The 23,690-nt window shown below is 42.8% G+C and overlaps 1 protein-coding gene across 1 annotated transcript in view; it reads left to right on the top strand.

The window, feature by feature from the left end:
• The window catches only part of LOC122565140 (zinc finger protein 462-like), a 59,726-nt gene that overhangs the window by 19,932 nt on the left and 16,104 nt on the right, over positions 1-23,690 (top strand). The window contains exons 5-6 of the mRNA XM_043720804.2: positions 10,640-10,874; positions 17,405-17,661. Of these exons, the coding sequence (XP_043576739.2) occupies positions 10,640-10,874; positions 17,405-17,661 (492 nt within the window). The remainder of the gene's footprint in view (positions 1-10,639; positions 10,875-17,404; positions 17,662-23,690) is intronic.

Raw genomic sequence — 23,690 nt, 5'->3', positions numbered from 1 at the left:
AATTACGTTATAGCTAATTCGCATTAAAGAAACGCACATTATAGCAGAATTGTACTAAAACTTTGTAGGAAGCTTGGGAAGAGATTGCCAGATTCCTTGCTGAGATATCTGTATCATGACAGCTATGAAGGAGATGGCGGAAGACCAGCAGTTGGAAAACATGCCATGATTTAAGAAAGGCTGTAAGGAAAAGCCAGGGAGCTATAGATTGGTGAGCCTTGCGTCAGTGGTGGATAAGTTATTGGAGGGGGTTCCAACAAGTTGTTGGAATGGCAAGGACTGATCAGTTTTTGTTTTTGAAGAAGTCCAAAGAAGATCGATGAAGGCAGAGCATTAGATGGACAAAGTTCTGCATGGTAGATTGGTTAATAAGGTTAGATCACATGGGATCCGGGGGGAGCAAGCCAAACTGATATAAAATTGAAAATAAGGAACAGGGTTGCTTTTCAGACTGGAGGCGGTGTGACCAGTGGTGTGCCACAAGGATCGGTATTTGGTTTGCTGCTTTTTGTCATTTTGTATAAATGATTTGTATATGAATGTAGGGGGTATGGTTAGTAAGTTAGCAGATGATACCAAAATACAGCAAAGTGGTGTGGTGCACAGTGAAGAAAGTTATCTATCTGCGTAGAATGTATGTATGAGGGCATACAGAAATACAGCAGATCATCAGATGGGCCAGTGGTCTGAGGAGTGGCAGATGAAGTTTAATGTGAGTTGTTGCGTTTTGGTAAGGCAAACAAGGGCAGAACGTAAATGGTTAAGGGTAGGGCCCTGGGAAGTGCTGCTGAACAAAGAGATCTGAAGTGCAGGTACACAGTTCCTTGAAAATTGGAGTTATAGACAGTGATTAAGGCAGATAGCACGCTTTCTCTCACTTTCCTTCATTGGTCAAAACATTGAATATAGGATTTGGGATGTCATGTTGTGGCTGTACAGGACATTGGTGAGGTAGCTTTTAGAATACTGTGTATAATTTTGGTCCCCCTTCTATAGGAAAGATGTTAAAATTGAGAGGGTGCAGAAAAGGGGTATTGCCAGAGTTGGAGGGCTTAGCTGTGGGGAGAGGCTGAATAGGAGAGGACTTTTTTCCCTGGCTGAGGGTGACCTTAAAGAGGTTTAGAAAATCATGAGGGGCATGAATAGCCAAGGCCTTTTTCCTAGGGTCGGGGAGTCCCAAACTAGAAAGCATAGGTTCAAGGTGGGAGGGGAAAGATTTAAGAAGGACCAGAGGGGTAACTTTTTTTCATGCAGAGGTAGTGCATATATGGAGCAAGCTGTCAGAGGAAATAGTGGAAACTGGTGAATTTACAACATTTTAAAGGCATCTGGATAGGTATATGAATAGGAAGGATTGAGAGGGATGTGGCCCAAATGCTGGCAAATGGGACTAGGTCAGATTGGGTTTAGATTAGATTAGATTAGATTACAGTGTGGAAACAGGCCCTTCGGCCCAACATGTCCACACCGACCCGCCGAAGCGCAACCCACCCATACCCCTACATTTACCCCTTACCTAACACTACGGGCAATTTAGCATGGCCAGTTCACCTGACCTGCACATCTTTGGACAGTGGGAGGAAACCGGAGCACCCGGAGGAAACCCACGCAGACACGGGGAGAATGTGCAAACTCCACACAGTCAGTCGCCTGAGGCGGGAATTGAACCCGGGTCTCAGGCGCTGTGAGGCAGCAGTGCTAAACACTGTGCCACCGTGCCACCCATACTTGCCTACCCTGCTGTGGAGGATCCCAAGTTGGTGCGGACTTGATGGGGCGAATGGGGTTGTCTAGTTGGCACAGACGAGTTGGATCACAGAGTCTGTTTCTGTGCTGTAGGACTCTGACTCTATATGCAATAACGTCGCAGCAAATATGAAGAAAACTTATCACCTTAGCTTGTGAAACTAATGGATAATGAAATCCCATACAGGACCATATGTAGTAGTCTATTTTTGTATGTTTCTTCCATTTTAATAGCATTACATTTTTTTTGTTGTGGCACAGCTTGTTTCTGTGTGCGCCCTTTTATTCTATTGTATGTTTGACCGTTAAATATTTGACAAAATTGTGCAAATAAAAGGCCATTAACTACATTTGAGTAATCTAATGACGGCTATCTGCTTCTAATAATATTCCAGTAGGAATGATTAATACAAATAAATGAACAGTGGGCTTGATTAATTTGTGCGGGAAAGGGTTAAAAACATCGTTCCAATTCTGTCTGTCCCCCACCCACCACTTCATATAGGCTAATATTCCAGGAAAAATAATCGCTGTTCTTTTGCTGAAGAGCATTTACCTGGAAAATTTGTAGCCTAATACAGTAAGCTTGAGGAGAAATTCTTGAGGAGAAAGTGAGGTCTGCAGATGCTGGAGATCAAAGTTGAAACTTTATTGCTGGAACAGCACAGCAGGTCAGGCAGCATCCAGGGAACAGGAGATTCGACGTTTCGGGCACAGGCCCTTCTTCAGGAAACATCTTCAGGAGAAATTCTTGAAGCATGAAGCTTGATGGATTGTAGATAAGGAGAAAGTGAGGTCTGCAGATGCTGGAGATCAGAGCTGGAAATGTGTTGCTGGAAAAGCGCAGCAGGTCAGGCAGCATCCAGGGAACAGGAGAATCGACGTTTCGGGCATAAGCCCTTCCTGAAGAAGGGCTTATGCCCGAAACGTCGATTCTCCTGTTCCCTGGATGCTGCCTGACCTGCTGCGCTTTTCCAGCAACACATTTCCAGGATTGTAGATAAGGCAGTGTAACATGAATTCTTCCATCTGTCTTAAGCACCCAAAACATGCAAATAAATATCTGTTGCAAATAATGAAATATAAATAGCTAGTCAAGAGATTAAACTAATTCTAGCTATAGAGGAGAAGTTAAAATAAGGCATGAATTGATTAAAGTGAACATGTCATTTAAAATATTTAGATTTATTGTAGTTACTTACAAGGAATCATAGAATCCTTACAGTGTGGAAGCAGGTTATTCGCCCCATCAAGTCCGCACCAACTTGGGATCCTCCACAGCAGGGTAGGCAGGTATGAGGCTGGAAGGAGATACCATAATCAGAAATGGTAAGTTGAAGAGACCGGCTGGAATTCGATAGGAAGCAAGGGATGCCTGTTGGATTAAATTACATTAATTTCAATGCAAGAAGGCTGACAGGTCAGGGTGTATATAGGTATGTGGGACTGGGATATTATAGCTATGAAAGAAACATGGCTAAGGGAGGGACAGGACTGGCAGCTTAATGTGCCAGGATACAGATGCTTTAGATGGGACAGAGGTGGTGGGAGGAGGGAAGGGAAATTGCATTTTTGATTAAGGCAAGTATTACTGCAGTAGTCAGATGGACCATCCAGTGAGGCTTTGTGGGTGGAGGTAAGAAATAAGAATGGGACAGTGACATTATTGTGATTATACAGTAGGCTCCTGAAGAGTCAATGGGAATTAGAGGAACAAACATGCAGGGAGGTTGGGGAGACTTACAGGAGCAATAGAATTGTCAGAGTAGGGGATTTTAATTTTCCCAACACAGACTGGGACTGCCAGAGGGTTGAGAGTTTAAGATGGGGTGGAATTTAAGTGTGTTCAGGAAAGTTTCCTCAATCAGTATATAGAGGGTCCTATGCGGGATAGGCAAAACTCATCCGGCTCTTGGGAAATAGAGCAGGACAGGTGATGGAGGTGACTGTGGGCTAATGCTTTGAGACCAGTGACCAAAGTTCAATTAATTTTAAAATAGTTCTGGAGAGGGACAAAACTGGTCCACAGGTTCAAGTTCTAAATTGAGATAAGGTGAATTTTGATGGAATTAGACAGGAATTTGTAGGGATTTATTGGAGTAGTTTATCTGCAGGCAAAGGGACCTCTGGCAAGTTGGAAACCTTTAAAAGTGAGATAGTTAGAGATCAAGGTCTATAAGTTCCTGTGAGGGTCAAGGGCAAGGTTGGCAGGAATAGGGAACCGTGGATGACAAGATATTGAGGCATTGACCAGAAAAAAAAAAGGAGATTTGGCTCAGGTACAGCCAGCTAGGAACAAGGGAATCCCTAGAGGTATACAAGGGCTTACTGAAGAAGGAAATCAGGAGGGTGAACAGAGGGCACGAGGTAACCTTGGCTGAGAAGATTAGGGTGAATCAAAGACGTTCTTTAAGTATGTTAAAGGAAACTCGAGAGAGAATAGGACCCCTTGAGGGCCAAAGTGGACGTGGATGTGTAGAACCACAGGAGATGGGTGAGGTCCTCAATGAATATTTCTCCTCTGCGTTTATCATGGAGAAAGACATGAGGACTTGGGAACTTGGAGAAGTTAGTGGTGCTATCTTGGGGACAGTCCTGATCGTGGTAGAGGAGGTATTGGATGTATTAGCATGTATGAAAGTGGATAAATCTCCTGGTCCTGACCAGGTATATCCAAGAACACTGCAAGAGGCTAGAAAAGATATATTGTAGGGTACCTGGCTAATATTTTTGCATCATTGTTAGCAACTGGTGAGGTCCTGTAAAACTGGAGGGTAATGAATGTTGTGCCATTATTCAAGAAAGGCTGTAAAGAAAGCAGGGGAACTATAGATTAGTAAGTCTAACATCTGCAGTGGGTATTACTTGAGAATATTCTGAGAAATAAGATATACATGCATTTGGAAAGACAGGATTTGTTTAGGAGTAGTCAGCATGGTTTCATGAGTGGGAGATCATTCTTCACAAATTTGTTAGAGCTCTTTGATGAAGTAACCAGGAGGGTTGACAAGAGCAGGGTGATAGACGTAAGCTATATAGATTTCACTAAGACCTTTGATAGGGTTCCGCGTGGTAGGCTGCTCTGGAGGGTTAGATCGCCTGAAATCCAGAACAAGCTGGCAAATTGGATACATAGTTGGCTTGATGTAGGAAGCAGAGGGTACTAGTGGAAGGATACTTGTCAGACTGGAGACTTGTGACTGGTGGAATGCCTCAGGGGTCGGTGCTGGGCCCATTACTGTTTGTTATCGCTATCAATGATCAGTAAGTTTGCTGATGATACTAAGATAGGTGGTATAGTGAGGAAGGTTATCAGAAATTGCAACAGAACCTTGATCAGCTGGGAAAGTGGGTCGAGAAATGGCAAATGGAGTTTAATATACATAAGTGTGAGTTTTGTATTTTGGAAAGTCAAATCAAGAAATGAGTTTCATGGTGAATGGTAGGGCCATCAGGAATGTAGTGGAACAGAGGAGGGACCCTGGAGTTCAGGTGGACCGTTGTCTGAACATGGAGTCACAGGTAGACAGGGCAGTGAAGGTGGCTTTTGGCACACTGGCCTTCATCAATCAGGGCAGGGAGTATAGAAGTTGGGAAGTTATGTTGCAGTTGTATGGGACATTGGTCACCTTGCTATGAGAAGGATCTAATGAAACTGGAAAGCGTGCAGAAGAAATTTACAAGGGTATTGCCTGGACTCAGTGGGCTGATTTTTTTTTTTCTTTTAGAACATTGGAGACTGATGGGGGAATCTATAGAAGTGTATAAGATTATGAAAGGCATTGATAGGGTGAATGCACTCAGTCTTTTTCCCGGTTTGGGAAATTGAGGACTAGATGGTATCAGTTTAAGATTAGAGGGGAAAATAAAAGGGAACCTGAGGGGCAATGTTTTTACAAAGGGGGTGGTGCGTCAATGCAGAAATGGTTGAGACGGATACATCAACAACATTTAAAAGGTGTTTGGATAAATACATGGCTAGGAAAGGATGGGAAGCGTGTGGGCCAAGTGCAGGGAATTGGGGTTTAGCGTGGTGGACGTTTTGGCCGGTTTGGGTCAAAGGGACTGTCTCTGTGCTACAACTCTATGACCAACCCTCAAAGCATCTAACCCAGACCCAACCCCACCAAGCTATTCCCTGTCATCCTATATTTCTCATGATTAATCCACCTACCCTACCTACCCCCTGGCACCATGTGCATTTTAGCCAATCCACCTAACCTGCACATCTTTGCACTGTGGGAGGAAACTAGGACACCCAAGGAAAGCCCACACAGACATGGGGAGAATGTGCAAACTCTACACAGAGTCGCCAAAGGGTGGAATTGAACTAGAATCCCTGGTGCTGAGGCAGCAGTACTACCCACTGTGCCACCATGCTGGCCTATGATATCCCAAAAAACAGAATTAAACTGTCTCTCACTTAGATGGTTTGTGGCCAGAATTTCATTTCACAGAGAAAATAACATGTTCTTGGCCCAATCTTTGTTAGGATTGAACCAATCAGGCTTCCCAAATGAAGGCATGATGCCAGAAATGCTTACCTCAACTCAATGATGACTGTTGCGAGCTAATTTTTTTCACTTTTGGAATTCACTTCTTTTATCCATTTTTGAACCAAAGCTGTAATGACATCTGGAGCTGAATGGCTCTGATGGAACCAAAACTGGGGATCACTGAGTAGGTCATTGCTTAGTAGATGCTACTTGATCATATGTAGATGACACCTTCCATCACTTTACTCATGACTGAGAGTAGACTGATTGGGTGATAATTGGCTGAGTTGGATTTGTCCTGCTTTTTGAATACAGAACACATCTGGGGAAACTTTCTACATTGTCGAGTAGATGCCAATGTTGTAACTGTCCTGGAACAGCTTGGTTGGGGGAGCAGAAGGTCCTGGAGCCAAGACTCTTTGGAACTATTGCAGGAATGTTGTCGGAGTCTATAGCCTTTGCAATATCTCGTGCTTCCAGCAATTTCTTGAGTGAATCAAAGTGGCTGAAAACTGGCATCTGTGATGCTAAAGACTACTGGGGTGGCTAAGATGGATCGTTCGTTTGAGACTTCTGAAGATTGCTGTGACTGCTTCAGCATTAATGTTTTACACTAATATATTGGGCTCTTCTTTACTTGAGGATGGGGATAGTTATGGAAACTTCTCCAGTGCGTTCTCTGCTTGTCTATCACCATTCACAAATGGATGTTGAAATATATGGACTCACTGATTTATTAACACAGTTGGTCCATATCCACCCTACAAAATCATTGCATAATTTTAACCACCTCGATCATAAGAAATAGTAGTCCGTCTGCCCCTCAAGCCTGCCCGCCAGTCAACAAGATCAAAGCTGATCAGCCCCCGACTTCAACTCACCTTTCATGCCAGCTTTTCATGGTCCTCAACTGCCCAATATTTCTACTTAACTATTTTTTAACATGCTTTCAGTGACCTAGTCTCCTCAAGTATAGGTTTCTAAACATTCACTATACTCTGATGTGAAGGATTTTTTTTCTCCTACAGTTTTCAGTTATTGACCCCTATTCTGGAACTTTTCCCCGAGTTTGAGAGTCCCCTTTTGGTGGAAACATTTTCTCAACAATGACTCTATCAATCCCCTCAGGATTTTGTGTAGTTTCAATAAGTTCATTTTTCAATCTTCTGAAACCTGAAGGATAAACCTTTTAGCCATTCCTGATAAGTAAATCCCTCATCCTGTGAATCAGCTTAGAGAATCTCTTCTGAACTGCTTCTAATGCTACTATATCCTTTCTTAAAAAGGGGTCAAAAACTGTGCTTCCATCTGTGAAATCATATTTCATTAACTTAATTGAGTTTTTCTTCGAAGAGGTAACAAAGTGGATTGATGAGGGCAGATCTGTGGACATGACCTATATGAACAGGGTTTGACAAGGTTCCTCTTCGATTAGTTAGCAAGGTTGGATCACATGGAATGCAGGGAGCACTAGCTATTTGGATACAACTGGTTTGAAGGCTGAAGACAGAGGATGATGGTGGAGATTTGCTTTTCAGACTGGAGGCCTGGAATCAGTGGTGTGCCACAAGCATCCAAGCTGGGTCCACTGCTTTTCGTTATTTATATAAATGATTTGGATGTGAAGATAGGAGGTCTGGTTTGTAAATTTGCAGATTACACCAAAATTGGAGGTTTAGCTGAGAAATAAGACAGGGATGATTGCCTTTAGGGTGTAGGTTTGCTCGCTGAGCTGTAGGTTTAATATCCAGACATTTCATTACCTGGCTAGGTAACATCATCAGTGGCGACCTCCAAGTGAAGCGAAGCTGTTGTCTCCTGCTTTCTATTTATATCTTTCTCCTGGATGGGGGTTCCTGGGGTTTGTGGTGATGTCATTTCCTGTTCGTTTTCTGAGGGGTTGATAGATGGTATCTAGATCTAGGAATTCTCTGTCATGTCTTTGCTTAGCCTGTCCCAGTTGAAATGGTGGTTCTTTTCATCCGTGTGTAGGGCTACGAGGGAGAGAGGATCGTGTCTTTTTGTGGCTAGCTGGTGTTCGTGTAGTGTTTGTGGCAGTCTTTGCATGGAATTTTGTAGATGACGTTGGTTTTGTCCATGGGTTATACTGGGTCTTTTAAGTTTGTCAGTTTTTGTTTGAGAGTGTTGGTGGGTTTGTGTGCTACTAGGATTCCTAGGGGTCTTAGTAGTCTGGCTGTCATTTCTGAAACTTCTTTGATGTATGGTAAGGTGGTTAGGGTTTCTGGCTGTGTTTGGTCTGCGTGTCGTGGTTTGTTCTTGAGGAATCTGCGGACTGTATTTTTTGAGTATCCGTTCTTCTTGAATACATTGTATAGGTGGTTCTCCTCTGTTTTCCGAAGTTCATCTGTGATGCAGTGTGTGGTGGCTCGTTGGAATAGTGTTCTGATACAGCTTTGTTTGTGTGTGTTGGGATGGTTGCTGGTGTAGTTAAGTATTTGGTCAGTGTTTGTCGGTTTCTGTCTACGCAGGTTTGTAGTTCTCAGTTGTCCTTTCTTTCGACTGTGACATCCAGGAATGCGAGTTTGTTGTTGGTTTCTTCCTCCTTGGTGAACTTTATGCCTGTGAGGGTGTTGTTGATGATGTTAAATGTCTCTTCTATCTTGTTTCGTTTTGTGATGACAAAGGTGTCATCTACGTAGCAGACCCAGATTTTTGGTTTGATGGTTGGTAGGGCTGTTTGTTCTAGTCTTTGCATTACCGTTTCCGCTATGAATCCTGATAGCGGAGATCCCATGGGTGTGTGGTTGGTTTGTTTGTAGATTATGTTGTTGAAGGTGAAGTGGATGGTGAGGCACAGGTCCACTAGCTTCATGATGTTTTCATTGGTAATGTGATTGATGGTGGTTGGGGTGTGTGTGATGGTCTCTTTTAAAAGTGAGAAAAATGTTTCCTTTGCCAGGTCGATGTTGATGGAGGTGAACAGTGCTGTTACGTCGAATGAGATCATTGTTTCGTCTTCCTCTATTTTGGTGTTTTTGATTTTTAGGAATTCCTGGGTGGAGTGGATGGAGTGCTGTGACTCTTCTACTAGGTATTTCAGTCTTGCGTCTTCTTTGGCCAGTCTGTAAGTTGGTGTTCCGGGTAGTGAGACTATGGGTCTGAGGGGGGCTCCTGGTTTATAGAGAATCGTGGGGTGTTGGTCCTGTCTGGTTGCATTTCCTGGAATTCCGTCTTGTTTAATTGTCCAGAATTGTGTAATTTTCTTAGGAGATATGTAATTTTGTTTCCTAGTTGTAGGGTTGGGTCTAGCGCCACCTGTTGGTAGGTGTTGGTGTCTGCGAGTAGTGCATTGGCTTTCCCTATGTAGTCCCTTCTGTTCAGGATGACTGTGAGCTGATCCTTGTCTGCCGGTAATATAATGATGTTTTTGTCTTTTATGAGGTTTTCTAGGGCTTTCTTTTCTTGTGTGCTCAATTTGTTTCCTTCCCTCTTTCGGCTCAGAGTAGGTGCAACTGTCTGTCTGATCGTTTTGTTGTGTTTCTTCTGTGAGTTTGTTGTCCTTCAATGTGGTTTCTAATGCCGAAAAAAAAATACCATTTCGACTGGGACAACACATCTATCCTGGGACAGGCTAAGCAAAGACATGCCAGAGAATTCCTAGAGGCCTGGCACTCCAACCACAACGCCATAAACAAACACACAGATCTAGATACCATCTATCAACCCCTCAGAAAACAAACAGGAAATGACATCACCACAAACCCCAGGAACCCCATCCAGGAGAAAGACATAAATAGAAAGCAGGAGACAACAGCTTCGCTTCACTTGGAGGTCGCCACTGATGATGTTACCTAGCCAGGTAATGAAATGTCTGGATATCAAACCTACAGCTCAGCGAGCAAAGCTACTCCCTAAAGCCTTCTGACTATTCGAAGTTCTGGTGATACCATTTATGACCTTGAACAACTCTTCAATCTTCTCTGCTCTATGGGGAGCAAATACAGCTTCTCTAGTCTCTCACAGAACTAAAGTCGTTCATTCTTATATCATTCTCACAATCTCTTCTGTAACCTCTGTGACTATAGAATGTTGATTTCCCCAGGAGGAATTAAAGATCTCTTGGCACCTTTTTAAATTGTTAGCTTGCTCCACAGTGACCAATATAGATCCAACATAAAGGCATATCAAAGCTGATTAGTTGGTTATTTCAATCATTGGTGTATATTAGACCTGACTAGGTACAAATTGAGTGCTTCATTTGCTCATCAGTACTACACTGCAAAAGTATTTATTTGGCTGAGAAGTGCAACATAGATGCAAGTTATTTTGTTTTTCCTTATTTGCTGCTTAGTCAAACATTTCATCTGTACTATGCCTTAATGTTCCGGTAGGTTTAGGCTATTGCGTGGATTTATAGAAGTGCTTTATCATTTCAGAAAATGTTTTTTTGGAGTTTCCACATCGTGATTGTCAAGATTGTGTACAGACTTCTGACTCAGGAGTAGAAGCATTGAAAGCCTTACCGAAGTCTCCAGAAGTGAAGAACTACTCGTGTGAATTCTGCAACTTCACCACTTGCCAATTCCAGAATGTAAAGAAGCATTATCGTAAAGTACATCGTGAGAAACTGTATTTTGAATGCAGAAAATGCCACTTCTTTAGTGGGAAAAAGTAAGTTTTCCTCTAAGCTTTGATGCTATAGTAGCAGAACTGACAGTAACATGGAATTTTAGGCATTTGGTTTGACTGCATAGTGTTGCATTCTGGAAAGCATAATTATCAAAAATTTGATATAAACTTGAATTTAATTGGTGTTAGTTTGTAAGTGTAAATATACCCAATTGAATGCAGACTGAGGATCAAGTCCTTGCCAACTTCTGCCAATACATAGCAATCATCACTACCAATCTTGGAAACAGCAAAGCTCAATGCCACCTCATTCTATTCCAACTGCATGGGATTCATTACTCAAGCAATAGATTTTTAATGGTATAGCTTATTGTTCGAAATAAATGTTGGACGAGGAAAGGTGGTAAACAAAATACTAAAAATGATAAAGGTTTTCAAATTTTGTCCATGAGGTCACGAATTCTAGCCAGCAATAAGAAACATTTGGGTTAAGTGTGCTTTTTCAAAAGAAATTGCATGGGCATTTAAGGGATTGCAGGACTATAAGAGAATGTGACTGATTGAAAACTTCTATTTTTAAACCTGAGTCAGTCTTTGTCCGAGGGTTTAAAATGTAAATTACTAGCGGACATAATTTTAAGGTAAAAGGTGGAGAGCATGAAAGAGATGTGAAAGGCAAGTTTTTTTTTTACACAGAAGATGATATGTGCCTGAATATGCTGTAGAGGAGGTGGTGGAGACAGATACAGTACCAATGTTTAAGAGGTATCTTGACAGATGCATAAATAGGCAGGAAAAAGAGTGATTTTGGACAACATAAAGGCTAAAGGTTTTAGTTTAGAAAGGCATCACCTATTGGTGCAAGCTGGGGGGGTTGAAGAGCCTGTTCTTTATTCTTTCTTTGTTCTTAAAAATGGTATCAAAGAGAAGTGTCGGCCATCAAAAATGGCAGAATTGTATTCAACAGCAATTTATAACCTAATGGTTTACCAATCCCTCATTTGACTATTGCCATTAAAATAGCATGTAGTTTCATTTTATTGGTCTTCAAAAAATATGTGGACTGTAATGAGAGAATTGTTTTTAAATTACTGGCTAAGTAATTTCACAGCAAAGAATTTTTGTGAACTCTTTTCCTAGCTGTGGGTTCTTGCAATGTGCAGATGATCACAAGCTAAGGAGTCGTTTAAATGTGAAGCTGATCAGTTCTGAGCAGGTTGAAATTGGAAACATGTTACAGACAGAGAAGGACAAAAGCTGTCTGTTCTCTGCAATTTAAGAAAAAACAGGGATGCAGGAGTACAGTGAAAGTGTACAAAGTCACCATGCCTGGTGCTGTCTTTAGTACAAAGGTACCCAAGTCAAAGTCTAAGATGTAAAGTAGAAAAGTAAAAAAAAAAGTTAAAAGTTCAACATTGCAGTCCTCAAGTTCTTTGCCATGGGCCTGATCTGGGCTTTTCCATCCAGCCACAGGGACCAACACTAGGAAATAGTTGGCCAGGTCAGGTCACCATTCTTCAGTGCCATCTTACTTCTATCATTGACATCGCCACTACGTGTCTGCGCTAAGTCAATCTTGGCAATGCTGAAGCTGTCAGGGCCCATATTGAGTGCTAGGCCCAAACACACCTCCCTCAGCCACCACCGAGAATACACTATCTCCTCCCTCCCTCTTCTACTGCCACCGGGACAAAACCAGTGAAAGAAGAAAACTAAAGTAAAAGTAAAAGTGAACAGAGTAGATGGGCTACAGACAGGAGTCTGCATGCTGCGCTGGTACTCCCCCACCATCTTAACCTTGATCTGAAAGTCAAATAAATTGAGGTACTGTGTGTAAATGTTTTTTGAAAAAGTCCACATTTGGTATTACTGTCAGTACAGTGGGTTTTGATTTATGCATGCTACCCCCGTGGGACATAACTTATAAAGTCAGGGACCAACCCCTGGTTTAAGGAGAACATTTACCAAAAAATGCAGTGCCACTATGAGGCATCAAGGGAGCATCTGTCGGAGCATGATACAAAGAAGCCCTAGCACGAAGCAAGACAACTGTTTTTGTTAGAGGCCAATCATTTAAGAGTAACAAAAAGATGGGGTACTGGGCTAATGGTCGGATACTTGGTAGTGTGGATGAGCAGAGGGATCTTGGTGTCCATGTACACAGATCTTTGAAAGTTGCCACCCAGGTAAATAGTGCGGTGAAGAAGGCATATGGCATACTGGCTTTTATTGGTAGAGGAATTGAGTTCCGGAGTCCTGAGGTCATGTTGCAGTTGTATAAGACTCTGGTGCGGCCGCATCTGGAGTATTGTGTGCAGTTTTGGTCGCCATACTATAGGAAGGATGTGGAGGCACTGGAACGGTGCAGAGGAAGTTTACCAGGATGTTGCCTGGTATGGTAGGAAGATCTTATGAGAAAAGGCTGAGGCACTTGGGGTTGTTTTCATTGGAGAAAAGAAGGTTTAGGGGTGACTTGTAGAGGTGTACAAGATGATTAGGGGTTTAGATAGGGTTGACCGTGAGAACCTTTTTCCACGTATGGAGTCAGCTATTACGAGGGGGCATAGCTTTAAATTAAGGGGTGGTAGGTATAGGACAGATGTTAGGGGTAGGTTCTTTACTCGGAGGAGAAAGTGAGGTCTGCAGATGCTGGAGATCAAAGTTGAAACTTTATTGCTGGAACAGCACAGCAGGTCAGGCAGCATCCAGGGTCCCTGGATCCCTGGATGCTGCCTGACCTGCTGTGCTGTTCCAGCAATAAAGTTTCAACTAGGTTCTTTACTCAGCGAGTCGTGAGTTCATGGAATGCCCTGCCAGTAGCAGTGGTGGACTCTCCCTCTTTATAGGCATTTAAGCGGGCATTGGATAGGCATATGGAGGATAGTGGGCTAGTGTAGGTTAGGTGGGCTTGGATCGGCGCAACATCGAGGGCCGAAGGGCCTGTACTGCGCTATATTCTTCTATGTTCTATCTAAAATCAAGGTCACTACTTTAGAAGATTTTCAGTGCATTGTCATTACTCAACTAGCTTCATCCTGATCTACCCTCTATCAGGTTAGAAATGGGGATGTTGATGATAGTCGCGTCGTGTTTAATACCATTCAACTCCTAAAGTACTGTAATAGTCCTTGTCCATATGCAGGAAAGGCCTGAACAATGTTCAGGCTTGAGCTGATAAGTAGCAAATAACTTTTGCAGCATGCAAGTGCTCAGTAATGACCAGCAAGACACTAGCTAACTATCTGCCCTTAATATTCAATGGCATTACCATCGCTGAATTCTACACCATCAGTATCCTGAGAATCTGAACTGGACCATTCATATAAACACTGGCTACAAAAGTAGGTCAGAAGCTTTGAATTTTTCGCATAATTCTCTTCCTGATTCCTCAAATCTTGGTTATCATCTTAAAGGCATAAGTCAGAAGTGTGATTAAATTCCTCCATTTGCTCTGATGTTTTAAGAACTACAACAATACTGGTAAAGCTGAACCAGATTTGGGATTTATTTCTCACGCTCTTAGATGTCAGGAAATGCTTCAAAAACAGGTACCCAATAAACACAATTCGCCAATTCCTCAGAAACAAACCCAAACAAGCAGACACAATGCAACCAAAAACTATAGCCACATTACTTTACGTCAAAGGTGCATCAGAAATGACTTCCAGACGACTCATACCCTTTGGCATCATGGTAGCCTACAAACCTACCACACACTTAAATAGCAACTAATGAACCTAAAGGATCCATTAGATACTACCAACAAAACTAATGTCATTTACAAGATATGATGCAAGAACTGTAATAAACACTACATCGGATAAATTAGCAGGAAACTTGCCACCAGGATTTCCTAACCCCAACTGGCCATCAAAAGACATGACCCATTATCACTAGTTTCTATACATACAGACAAAAAAGGACACCACTTTGACTGGGACAACACACATGTCCTAGGACAGGCGAAACAAGACATGCACGAGAATTTTTAGAGGCACGGCGTTCTAACCAGAACTCCATCAATACACACATCGATTTAGATCCTTTCTACCTTCCTTTGGAAAAAAAAACAGAAATTACAACACCCACTTTAAGAAACCAAGACCTATAAATGGAGAGGCGGGACATACCACCAGCACTTCACCAGAGACACTCACTGATGATGTCACCTAGCATGGTGATGAAGTGTCTGAAAACAAACCTTCAAGCTCAGCAAACTAACTTACATACCTATCATCATCTTGAGCTACAAATCTGCTCAAAAATCACTAACAGGCAAACATATAAACATTCTTGAGAGATAAGATTGGGGAAAAACAAATTGTATGCAATTCGTTTAATTTAAGTCCAAAATCTTTCTGAGCAATGTCAGCTTATCAATACTTACTTTTAAAGTGGAGTCCAAAGACCAAATCTGGAGACCAATCTAGAATTCTTTTATGAGGATGATTGATTGGATAGCCAGCAGGTGAGGAGTTGTCATTGTCATCAGTAATCACTTGCTAATAAGTATGGTTGTCCACCCAGGAAATGGTGTGGAATCTGTTGACTTGTAACTAGTTAAAAGAAAATCTTTTTGCAAAGGTAGCAACTCAATCAAGGCTCCAGCGGGCTATGGAACGTACGAGGGGATGTCCTAAGAAAGCAATTAGGAGAGCATAGAGATGGGCATAAGAAAACACTGGTGGGCAAGATTGCGACTGCCAAGATATTCTGCAAAGAAAATGTAGGGCCCATTTGGTGGAGCTTCACCTGCAGGACAATCTCCTGTTTATATATAGAGAGCTTTTTACACAAATTTCAGAATTAATCATAAAGTTCAGGCATTCTGCACATTTCCTAAGCTTGCTGGCACCTGCTGTTTTGGCACATTTATTCATACCCTGTTAACCTTTCCATTGTAAAGGAACATCTCATTTATAGGTTCCTTAATCGTCATAGTTCAGAGTGCAACTGATACACTGTAATTTCAAAGTCCTAGTTAAATGAAGGGCCCATACAGCTCAGATAAAAATGAGTTCTTTCATGCCCTAGAGAGCTTGGGTATAGGGAATATCAGATGTGTTCCTAGTCCAAACAGGGCTTTAAAATGGGAAACTATCAAGACGATTGAGGCTACAAAGAGCTCCTGCTTACTCCGGTTATACAAAACAAATCTCTTAAACACTTTTTAGTTGGTATAGTTTCTTAGTGACGTTCTTAACTTTTGTTTCCACATTGCATTTCTTCAAAATAACTATACTGATTCTCTTGCTGAACAGTGTTTTGTACGGTTGTATTTTTTCTGGTCTTCTAATGTTTGTTCTTTTGTTAATTGCTTGTATTTGGGTACTTTGCGAGAGGACAAGCAGTCCCCAATTTACGAATGTCTGACTAACGATCGCTGGTACTTACGAACGTGACGCCATACGGGTGTAATTTTAAAGTTCTGACATAAGAACATTTCCTGTGCTCGTGAAAAGCAGCTGTTCCAACTTGAGTACAAATCGGCTTGCAAAGAAACTCAAGAATGGAACCTGTTCGCAACCCTGGGACTATATGAAGTCTGGTTCAGTCTTACATTTCTTTTAACTCCAGTAGTTCTTGTTTGTCCACAACAGTTTGTTTCTTGTGCTTTCAGAAGGTATTTTATCTATTAATCCTCTGTATTATACTTGAGGGATCTTTTAAAATTTAGTAAGCATCTATCTAACAAAACATAACATTTGAAATAAAATTAGGAAGTACAGAGGAACTTGGAGTTGGAGTTTTTTTGCTAAGTCCACTTACCGTTCAAGAGACGAGGCAGCAACACACCGCCCGTGAGCCCCCACCCCAAACCCTGTCCGACACCGTGCCCCACCCACTCCACTCCCGCTCCAAACCTGTCCAACACTGTACCCCCCTTCTGCCCTCACACCTGCATCCCAAACTCGTCCAACACCATCTCCTCTTCCCCCCCCCCCCATCCGCCCCCAAAACCTGTCCAACACTGCCCCACTCCCCATCCCCCAAACATGTCCAATACTGCATCCCTGCCTGACCCCCAACCCTGTCCAATACTGCCTCCTGTGAACCCCCTGCCCCCCTCTCCGGGGCAGCCACACTGGACATCAACAACAAGACTGCTGCTGCGTTTTGGGGTGTGAGTCTCCAAATAACATACACATACACGCCTTTTTACTGGAAGTTTTTGACATGTTCCACCTCTGGCCTGTACAGGATAATGTTGGAGAGATTATCTGGGGAAGGTGGGAGGGAATATTTAGGGTACATGCCTGTGTAGAACTGCAGGGAAAGTGTAGGGGGAGAGCAAGAGGGTGGGAGGTCAATCATTTGGAGTCAGTGTCTGGGCTTCCATCGATGTCCAGGACTGTTCTCTGCAGCATTTCGCGTCTATAGTGTTTACAATGTTGGAAACACATCTTTGATGTAAGGTTTCTATCGCGACCTTAAGATCTCCTTCGGATAATCAGATAGTCGGAGAATCGATGCTCTTCTGTATTTAGTGACTTTATTTCGGTGTCTGGGATGGTGGGGGGAGCGGAAAGACAACACCTGTCTTCATTCATTCTTCTTTGAATTATTTTCAGGAATGCCCTTTCTCAGCATGCAGAAGTATGTGAACTCACAGTGGGTGATAAGAATTCTTCTGCAAAGATGATGAATGAAAGTGCTTTTATCGAAAGTAGTATTCTGGCTGGAAGTGAAAGTAGGAGTGCAGTTCATTTAAAGGAAGACTTTGATCCAGCTTCAACTGAGAGTGAATCTGGAGTATTGCATTGTCCTTTGTGCCTCTACTACACCAAGCACAAAAGCAGAATGGTCAACCATGTCCTGGAGCACAGAAGTATGGTTTTCAATTTATGTACCTGTATTTATAACCAGGTTTGATTTCAACTCTGCAGAGTACTGTGCTGTATTGGAAATTTAAACTACATAGATAGCAGATGTGTTTAAGCAGATAATTTGTTTGTATCATCTTTCATCTAATATTAAGTGCAGGAGAAAGTGAGGACTGCAGATGCTGGAAATCACAGTCGAGAGTGAGGTGCTGAAAAAGCACAGCTGGTCAGGCAGCATCCGAGGAGCAGAAGAGTCAATGTTTTGGACATAAGCCTTTCATTAGGAATGAGGCTTGTGGGCCAATGGGCTGAGAGATAAATGGGAGGGAGGAGGGGCTAGGGAGAAGGTAACTGGGAATACGATAGGTAGAAAGGTGGGGGTGAAAGTGATAGGTTGGAGAGGAGGGTGGAGTAGATAGGTGGGAAGGAACATGGACAGGTAGGACCATTCAAGAGAGCAGTACAGAGTTGGGAGGTTGGGGCTGGGATAAGGTTGGGGGGAGGGGAAATTGGGAAACTGTTGAAATCCACATCGATCATATCACTTCATCTGTTGCACCCAATATGGTCTCCTCTGCACTGGGGAGACAGGACACCAATGTGCAGATTGTCCCAGAGAACACCTCTGGGACACCAGCACCAACCAACCCCACAGTTCTGTAGCTGAATACTTTAACTCCCCCTCCCACTCTGCTGAGGGTATGCAAGTCCTGTGTGCCTCCTTCATCGCCAAACTCTAATCACCCAATGCCCGGAGGAAGAATCCTCCCCTTCCTAGATCTCTCCATCTCCGTTTCCGATGACCAATTCAACATGCACGTGCACTACAAACCCACCGACTCCCATAGCTACCTGGACTACACCTCGTCCCACCCTACCTCCTGTAAAAACGCTATCACTTATTCCTAATTCCTCCTCTGCATCTGCTCCCTGGAGGACCAGTTCCACTATACAACATCTCAGATGGCCTCCTTCTTCAAAGACTGCAATTAACCCCCCCCACACCTAACGTGACCTTGAACCCCACCCCTCTAACTGGCATAAGGACAGAACCCCTCTGGTCCTCACCATCCACACCACCAACCTCTGGATACAGCGCATCATCTACTACCATTTCCACCGCCAGAAATATATTTCCATCCACACCCTATCTGTGTTTCAGAGAGACCATTCCCTCCACAACTCCCTTGTTAGGCCCAAGATCCCCCACCTACCCACCCTCCCTTCCTGGCACCTTCCCCTGCCATCGCAGGAAGTGCAAAACCTGCACCCATTCTCTCCCCCCTGCTCCTCCCCCCCCCCCCCCCCCCCCCCCACCTCCATTCAGGGCCCCAAAGGACCCTTCCCTATCTGTCAGAAGTTTACCTGCACTTCCACACAAGTCATCTACAGCATCTGTTGCACCCAATGTGGTCTCCTATACATTGGGGTGACAAGACGCAAACTTGCAGATCATTTTAGAGAACATCTCTCAGCCCCTTGGCCCGCAGACCTCATTGCTGATGAAGGGCTTATGCCCAAAATATTGATTCTCCTATTCCTCGGATGCTGCCTGATCAGCTATGCTTTTCCAGCACCACACTACTTATTAAGTGCAACACTACATTAAAATTGAATATAGATATTATGAAGGGCATATAACTAAGTGTCTTCCCGATTAGGTAAAGTAATAAATTTGACATTAAAAACGTTATTACATCTGTATTGATTGTAGAATGTAGAAAGCCAAATTGTAACTGAGGAGTACAAAGAAAATTTACAGCCCAGGAACAGGCCCTTTTGGCCCTCCAAGCCTGAACCGATCCAAATCCATTGTCTAAACCTGTCGCCCAATTCCTAAGCATCTATATCCATCTGCTTCCCATCTACTCATGCATCTGTCCAGATGCATCTTGAATGAATCTACTGTGCCTGCCTCTACCACCTCTGCTGGCAACGCGTTCCAAACGCCCACCACCCTCTGTGTGAAGTACTTGCCACGTGTATTCCTCTTAAACTTTCTGTCTCTCGCCTTGAAAGAGTGACCTCTCGTTATTGAATCCTTCACCCAGGGAAAAAGCTTGTCTCTATCCACCCTGTCAATACCCTTCATGATTTTGTAAATCTCAATCAGGTCCCCCCCATAAATCTCCTTTTTTTTCTAATGAAAATAAACCTAACCTACTCAACCTCTTTTCATAGCTAGCACCTTCCATACTAGGCAACATCCTCGTAAACCTTCTCTGCACCCTCTCCAAAGTGTCCACATCCTTTTGGTAATGTGACGACCAGAACTGTCCACAGTATTCTAAATGTGGCTGAACCAATGACTTGGACAATTTTGACATGACTTGCCAGCTCTTATACTCAATACCCCGTCCAATAAAGGCAAGCACACTATATGCCTTCTTGACCACTCTATCCAGCTGTGCAGCAAAATTCAGGGTACAGTGGACCTGCACTTCCAGATCTCTCTACCCATCAACTTTTCCCAAGGCTGTTCCGTTCATTGTATAATTTGCTCTAGAATTAGTCTTGCCTAAATGTATCGCCTCCATCTGCCACTTCTCCGCCCAACTCTCCAGTCTATCTATATTCTCCTGTATTCTCTGACAGTCCCTTAAGCTTTCTGCTACTCCACCAATCTTCTTGTCATCTGCAAACTTGCTGATCATACCAACAGTGTCCTCTTCCAGAGCATTTATGTATATTACAAACAATAGTGGCCCCAACACTGACCTCTGTGGAACACCACTGGTCACCTTTCTCCATTTCAAGAAACTCCCTTCAACAACTACTCTCTGTCTCCTGTTGCTCAACCAGTTCCTTATCCACCTAGCTTGAACACCCTGCACACCATGTGACTTCACTTTCTCCATTAGTTTACCATGGGGAACATTATCCACACCTTACTAAAGTCCATATATGTGACATCAACAGCCCTTCCTTCATCTATCAACTTGGTCACTTCCTCGAAGAACTCTTAAGAAAGTTGGTAAGGCACGATCTCCCCCGCACAAAACCATGTTGCCTATCACTGATAAGCCGAGTCTTTTCTAAATATAAGTAGATCCTATCCCTCAGTACCTTCTCCAGCAACTTTCCCACCACTGACATCAGGCTCACTGGTCTGTAGTTACCTGGAATATCCCTACAACCCTCCTTGTACAGGGGACAACATGAGCAACCCTCCAGTTCTCCGGCACCTCACCTGTATTTAAGGATGCCACAAAGATCTCTGTCAGGGCCCCAGCTATTTCCTGTCTCTCTCCTCCCTCAGCAACCTGGGATAGATCCCATCTGGTCCTGGGGATTTGTCTACCTTAATAACCACCTAGCCTACCCAACACATCTTTCCTACTTATGTTAATGTGATCCAGACTAATCAAACTTTTATCTCTAATCTCAACATTGATCATGTTCCACTCCTTAGTGAACATTAATGCAAAGTAATCATTCAGAATCTCACCTATTCGCTCAGGTTCAACATACAGCCTTCCTTCGTTATCCTTTAATGGACCAATCCTTTTTCTAGTTACCCGCTTGTTTCTTTTATAAGAATAAAATGCTTTGGGATTCTCCTTAATTCTGCTCGCTAAAGCTATTTCATGACCCCTTTTAGCCTGCTTGATTCCTCGTTTAAGACTTGTCCTACTCTTCCGCTATTCCTCCAGGGCCCGTTCTGTTCTTAGCTGCCTCGACCTTATGTCTGCTTCCCTTTTCCTGTTGGCTCGCCATACAATTTCTCCTGTTTTCCACGGTTCACGAATCTTGCACTTCCTATTCATTGCTTTCAATGGGACATATACCTATCCTGCACTACCGTTAACCTATCTTTGAAAGCCTCCCACATCTCAAATGTCAACTTCCCTTCAAATAGCTGTGTCCAATCCACATTTCCGAGCTCCTGCCTAATATTGATTTAATTGGCCTTGGCCCAGTTTAGTACTCCTCCCTTAGGACCACTCTCCTCTTTTTCTATGAGTATTCTAAAACTTTCAGAATTGTGATCACTGTTCCCAAGAAATCCCCCACCGCAACTTCTACCACCTGTCCTGGCTTGTTCCCCAGTACCAGATCCAATATGGCCCCTTCCCTCGTCAGACTATTAACATACTGCTCTAGAAAACTCTCCTGGATGCTTCTTACAAATTCTACTCCACCCAGACCTCTGACGCTAAGTGTATCTCAGTCAATGTTGGGAAAATTAATATCTCCCATCACCACTACCCTATTGCCTCTATATCTTTCCATAATCTGTTTACCCATTTGCTTTTCTATTTCACGCTCACTGTTGGGAGGCCTGTAATACAGCCCAACAATGTAACTGCACCCTTCTTATTTCTCAGCTCCACCCATAATGCCTCACTACCCAAGATCCCCATAGTGTGCTCCTTTAGCACAGTCGTAATATCGTCCCTGACCAGCAATGCAACTCCTCCCCCTCTTTACTTCCCTCCCTTTCCTGTCTGAAGTGTTATATCCTGGAACATCATCATGCCCTTCCTTCAACCAAGTCTGTGAATGCAATAATGCCATCCTCCCAGGCACCAATCCAAGACCTAAGTTCATCTGCCTTACACACGGTTAGAGGAGGGGGGGCGGGATGGAGATACTACATGTGTAGTATCTCTGGTTTAACCACTGCCCAAATATAAATTAAGCCCTTACATTCCCGGCAGCCCTCGTTTCACACCTCCTTCTCTCCTCGCCGCGGAGAGGAGAATACATTCCAACCTGCAAGTTTTGTAGTTCCTTCTTTCAAGCAGGATAATGATGTGTATTGTATGGTGTCACACTTCTGTTCTTTTTAAAAAAAACACATTATCTGACTTGCCATGTAACTAGTGCAAATTAATTTGTTGAATAGATTCAAATTTTAATATTAATGCAGTGAGTCTTAATAATAGTTTACTCAACACCTATGTTGCATGTATCTGCACAAATACATCATATTTTATTGCTCTGAATACAAATGCTCACAAGTTCCCAATAGAATGAAACCATTGCATTTGGGCTGTTCTGTTTCTTGTATGGCTTTGATTCATTTGGGCAGCTTTTTTTCAAGTTCACCAGAATGAGACTAACTCTGGAAGTTTAGAATGTTCTTTGATGTTTCAGCCACCTTGCTAAAACTATCTACTTTGCATTTTAGTAATTTTTAGGATTGTAGCAAAAGATGTCTGTTTACTGATCACAATGTAGATCCAAAATTGATAACATAAACATCTCTCAGAATCACAGAACTGTTATGAAACAGGAGGATGCCATTTGGTCCATTGTGTTTTTATTAGTTCTGTTACCCAGTGCCGATCTCCTGCATTTGTTGCATATCCATGGTACACCATGGATATGCATGGTGTGCATGGATATGGGAGGAGAGGGGGAGTTGAGAAGGATAGTTCTTTATCATACCTCAGCCAGTGCAGGAATTGAGCACTCACTATTGGTACCAATCTGCATCACAAACAAGCTGTCTCGCCAGTTAAATTAACCATATCCTAATTAATGTGTGAAAAAGTTTTTCTCACATCTCTCTCTTGCTTAGTTTGCACAACACTTTATAAAATCATGAATCTTTGCATTGTTAGATAACTCTCCTCTTGCACAATTATTTAAAAACAATTTATTTGAATCATTGTTTAATGGGAGTTGACTTTAATTGTCTTTCCCGTTAAACTGTAAGTCAAAGGCAGACGGGAAATAGACTTCATGTCAAGACATTGTTATCTTTTCCAGACAATATGCATACGTAATAAATGAGATAAATTTACAATCTTTTCATTACTATTGTTGCTGGACTTTATAAAGGAACACTACAAAGAATAGACCTGTTCTTTGGTACTCTTGATTTCTAGGGATTGTAAGAGAGAGAAGGATGAAATGCATCTATTTGGCTTTCGATGCTTTTAAAATTAGATATTGGTTATATGATAAAATTATGCATTTTCTGTAGAATTGATTTGACAGTGCATCCTGTTGAATAAGGGTATGCCAACAAGATATAGAAGGATAAAGGAGCCTCATCAAGAGGCTTTATCATTCCTTCCATTTA

This window comes from Chiloscyllium plagiosum, unplaced genomic scaffold (genome assembly GCF_037043375.1).
Source record: "Chiloscyllium plagiosum isolate Xiang-an unplaced genomic scaffold, Cpla_swu_hap1 HiC_scaffold_28, whole genome shotgun sequence".
Lineage (NCBI taxonomy): Eukaryota > Metazoa > Chordata > Chondrichthyes > Orectolobiformes > Hemiscylliidae > Chiloscyllium > Chiloscyllium plagiosum.
The sequence above is the reverse complement of the archived record's forward strand: the minus strand, read 5'-3'. Positions and strand labels throughout refer to the sequence as shown.